At 42.4% G+C, this 5,000-nt stretch overlaps 1 protein-coding gene across 1 annotated transcript in view; it reads left to right on the top strand.

Moving 5' to 3' along the window:
- The window catches only part of nav2b (neuron navigator 2b), a 128,482-nt gene that overhangs the window by 35,866 nt on the left and 87,616 nt on the right, over positions 1–5,000 (top strand). The window contains exons 3-5 of the mRNA XM_066649972.1: positions 1,461–1,513; positions 2,487–2,559; positions 3,303–3,552. Of these exons, the coding sequence (XP_066506069.1) occupies positions 1,461–1,513; positions 2,487–2,559; positions 3,303–3,552 (376 nt within the window). The remainder of the gene's footprint in view (positions 1–1,460; positions 1,514–2,486; positions 2,560–3,302; positions 3,553–5,000) is intronic.

Here is a 5,000-nt window from a genome sequence, read left to right as displayed (position 1 = left end):
CTGTGTCCGCGTGGGTTTCCTACGGGTGACTGTCTGTGAGGAGTGCGGTGTGTTCTCCCTGTGTCTGCGTGGGTTTCCTACAGGTGACTGTCTGTGAAGAGTGTGTTGTGTTCTTTCTGTGTCTGCGTGGGTTTCCTCCGGGTGACTGTCTGTGAGGAGTGCAGTGTGTTCTCCCTGTGTCTGCGTGGGTTTCCTACAGGTGACTGTCTGTGAGGAGTGTGTTGTGTTCTTTCTGTGTCTGCGTGGGTTTCCTCTGGGTGACTGTCTGTGAGGAGTGTGGTGTGTTCTCCCTGTGTCTGCGTGGGTTTCCTACGGGTGACTGTCTGTGAGGAGTGCGGTGTGTTCTCCCTGTGTCGGCGTGGGTTTCCTACAGGTGACTGTCTGTGAGGAGTGTGTTGTATTCTTTCTGTGTCTGCGTGGGTTTCCTCTGGGTGACTGTCTGTGAGGAGTGTGGTGTGTTCTCCCTGTGTCTGCATGGGTTTCCTCTCACAGTTCAGAAACACACGTTGGTAGGTGGATTGGTGACTCAAAAGTGTCCATAGGTGTGAGTGTGTGAGTGAATGTGTGTGTGTGTGTCTGTGCTGCTTTCCAGGCTGTATACGTCACAGACCGATTTTGCAAAGGCTGCGGCTCTTGTAGCTTCATCATTTACACGAGCCACAGCGAAAAGTAGCAGAGATATTGAACACGGTTGAGTTTATGAGAATGTGAAAAAAACTAATTTAAGGCAGCTATACTGATCAGTTCACAGTCACCACAGCTCTAGCAACACTCTCATAATTTTATTCAGACACTGCAATTATGTTTACGACAAATTTGATTGTTCACATCTCCTATAATGAATGCTAGCAGCCTCCACATTTGTATTAGAAGTGCATCTTGGGTGGGCTCAAGCTGTTTCAGGAAGTGGTCTGAGACACATTTTAGCCAGATGTTACGGAAGTATAATAAATACATCCGATATTCCGAGTTGATTAAAATCTTATCAGAGTGCAGTCCACACACCAGTCTCATGAAACCAGGTCAACCACATGTGAGTGTGTGAGGGTCAGTTCAGTTCAGTCTGATGGCCTGGGGGTGGGGGGCTAATGGAATGGAAATGGATACAAGGCATAAAGGTACACGCAGGCAAAGTAGTTCATCAATAAAACCAGACTAAAGTAATCTATCATTACATCTGCCACTCACGAGCATTACAAGTAATGAAGGGCAGACTTTACGTCCTATTTATTAGTTGAGCTAAATCACTGAACGCTTTGAACAGTGTTGGTGGCTGAGAATTAAAGGAAGCTGTTCAATGAAACGTACACAACTCTCCCCTGCCGTCAAAGAGTGTCAATCTGCCAAGGCATCTTTAGAGTCTGAAGTTTGCTTTTTCAGTTTTGCATTTGGAAAAGTTTGTCAGTGTACGCTTCACTTGATAAAAGCCTGACTCTAATTTTTCTTTGTGCTCTTTGAAGCTAACGAGAAGATTGCAGACATCAACGGTTACCCTGAAAGCCGCTCTCAAATGGTGAGCCCTGCTTTGTTTGTTTTGAGGCATTAGTCTGTATTTAACCTCAGAGGTTGCAGTCCTCAAGGGAGACTTAAACTCCTCGTCTCTCCACACACTGGGATTAGGCACAAAGCCTCGCGTCCCAGAAGGAGTAGGAGTGCCAACGGCACAACCTTAAAACTCCGGCCTTAAAGACCACTGGGAGGGCTCTGTTCTGTACAGTGGTCCTACGCTCTCAGAGGAAGGCTGGCTTTGTTTGTTAATGTCACATAATCACAGTAGGAGAGGGTTATAGGTGCGATGAATACAATGCTGTAAACGTGGAAGTCCTCCAAGTTTCCAGAAGCAAATCTATCCAACAAACTGATGGTGTGGAACAGTGGTCTAATGTGAAAATAGTGGAGAGAATAGTCGTTCAAAGACGTGGAGATAGGAACCAGATGTCATAAATAATGTTACGTTTACTCTATACATACATTTTAAAGCATTTTTGTGAAACGAATCGTTGTAACAAAACATTGTATAATTCTCCCGCTATTTTGTCACATTATGGTCGTTAACTGTTGTCTAATTTATATCATAATTAGTTTGAAAATGTATCGGTCACTGCATTCATTATGTGCTCCATCAGGAAAAAGCAGAGCAAATGCAAACGTTTTAAAGACGTTTTAAAGTGGATTTACTGTTGTTGTTGTTGTTGTTGTTTTAATAAAATGACAATTGTCATTTTTAAAACTACGCACCCAGGGCCATAAAATGACAGCAGAACTGGAGAATGTTTGAATTTGTAATTATAATTACACGCTGCTTTGTAGACATTGTGGCCCCTGAGATCTGTCACCATCAGCCTTTTAAAAGACATCTGTGTAAATAACTTTTAAACCACTCTGAATGACTTTGCCTTCATCTCAGAAATGATGCTGTAATTTTGCAGTTCCTCTTTAATGACTGGAGTTTCGGATCACTGGTTGTGTGTGTGTGTGTGTGTTAGATTCGGAACATAGATGCCTGCCTTGGCTTCCTGGCAACTAAAGGAGTGAATATAAAGGGACTCTGTGCTGAAGGTAAACTTTGCGTACATTATATTTATTACCATTTTAATCTCAATTTGTTGATAGTGACAAATTTGTGGCAAATTTGACAATATTAAATTAGCTTAAAATGCACGTATGTGTTTGGAGATCTACAGGGTGGAGCATTTATATAGATACACTTTAATAAAATGGGAATAGTTGGTGATATTAACTTCCTGTTTGTGTCACATTAGTATATTTTCAAGATGGGTGGTGACCATGGTGGACATTTTGAAGAAGAAACTTTTGTTTTTTCAGTGGGAAACTACGGATACTGGAAGCCTGTGCTAGCATTTCTCCTGCAGTGTTGCTATCAGTGTGTGAAGAGTGGGAGAAGAGGGTTGCATTGACAATCCAACACAATGGACAGCACTTTGAACACATTTTATAAGTGGTCAGAAACTTGTAAATAACTCATGAAAGAATAAAGTCATGTTAAAACCAAGCACACCATTGTTTTTCTTGTGAAATTCCCAATAAGTTTGATGTGTCACATGACCCTCTTCCCATTGAAAAAACAAAAGTTGGATGCAAAATGGCCAACTTCAAAATGGCCACCATGGTCACCACCCTACTTGAAAATATACTAATGTGCCACAAACAGGAAGTTAATATCACCAACCATTCCCATTATTTTTATTTTTTATTTTCTTTATTAAGGTATATCCATATAAATGGCCCACCCTGTAGAAGCCTGGACTGTTTGATGTTTCTTACTCTTTGTTTCCTCCCAGAGATCCGCAGCGGCAATCTAAAAGCCATTCTGGGCCTGTTCTTCAGCCTGTCACGCTACAAACAACAGCAGCAACAACAAAAACAGCAGCAGCAGCAACAGGATGCACTGAAGCAGACCAACCAGAACCCCCAAAGTGACCAACATACTCAGGCTCAGTGGAGTTCCAGTCCTGCACAACACTGCCCTATTCAGCAGGAGCAAACCTTCAGCGCTCCACTGCCCAACACTCAGGGGGACATGCAGTCCAGGTAAAGGCCTGTAGCACACTGCACTGATGATCACTGTATTAAATCTTACAGTTGTTTCATAAACACCATATATATGTAATGTGTGTGTTTCTTTAGTTTGCAAAAGCAGCCCACCAACCTACAAACTATGAAACAACCCAGTCAGTTTTTGTGGGCTTGCAAATTTATGCCGCACATTACGTAGGGTGCAGACACTTTAGAATTGCTCTGTCTCCTCGCCTGAGTCTCTCACAGCGCTGGACAAGCATTTATGTCAGAGCTCAAAGATGAGGTTGAACAGAGCAAATAAAGACACATTGAGTGTTGAGAAATAAGAGCACTAAGTAAAAACAGAGAAAACGAGAACAGAGAAGAAAGAGAACTGAGTGAAAACAGCTAAAAAAGCAGAGATTCTGCTCCTCGCTCTTCACTGCTGTGCACTCTGGGTCGGGGCGAACAGCGAGCGGCTCGTTATCATTTAAAGGAACCTGTCATTCTGAACAAGTGGAGGACTCTGCTGTGGTGTTTGATCCTTGTGGCACTTTGACCAAAGACCCAGAACGGTGTTCACTTGTGGGAAGGAGAATATGTCCCCAATAAATGATCACAAATAGATGACCTCGTGTGGGTTTTGAAACTGTATGGTATTGTCTATAAAGTATTTATAGATGCTTTGTGTACGCTGATCACATTCAGGCCCTGGATCCACTATAGCCTTGATCAAGATGATGCAGGTAAAGTTGGGTGAATGAATGATTGAATATCTATAGAGTTTATTTTCAGATCCTAATACACATCATGTCTTGGCTGAACTGGGCAAGGGGAGCACTGCTTTGACTGAATGAGTTTCTCCCTTTTTATGAGAGAAATAATATTGAAGTGATCAACCAAATCTCATTTCCTACGTATTACATATTCACCCCTCAATGTGTAAGGCACTGTCAGAGCTTCTCAATCCAGTCACTAAAGCCCATTTCTGCCCGATCTTTCTTTTCTTCTTTGTTCTGTCGTTCTGCCACTCTTCTCTGCTACATCAGTAGCTCAAGTGAGATACAGAAAAGCTCTTTTCACATAAACATGGCTTGTTTTGTGATCAGAATTTCTCTTTCTTGTTTTTGTTCTAATGCTCTGTATTGATCTTTTTCTCTCTTCCTTACCCCATTCCTTCACCTGTCCATCTCTGCTCTGCGTCGCATCTCCCTCCATCTAGAAGCTCGGCTCAAAGCAAAACTCTCAAGCTGTCCGTTGCTCAGAAAAAGTCTACTAGGTCAGCTCTCACACACTGCCTTGATAGCAGACTGTCACATGATGCATATGTGTGAGTGTAGATATGGATACTGGGTATTTGTGCATGTTTGTGTTTGTGTTTTGTGGGTGTTAGGGGTGTAAATATGCACTGGTGTGTAATCATGAAGATGGAGGATCATGTGAATTGATTATGGGATGATAAACTCATCATAAAATCATAA

The sequence above is a fragment of the Hoplias malabaricus genome, chromosome 17, assembly GCF_029633855.1.
Source record: "Hoplias malabaricus isolate fHopMal1 chromosome 17, fHopMal1.hap1, whole genome shotgun sequence".
Lineage (NCBI taxonomy): Eukaryota > Metazoa > Chordata > Actinopteri > Characiformes > Erythrinidae > Hoplias > Hoplias malabaricus.
The sequence above is the reverse complement of the archived record's forward strand: the minus strand, read 5'-3'. Positions and strand labels throughout refer to the sequence as shown.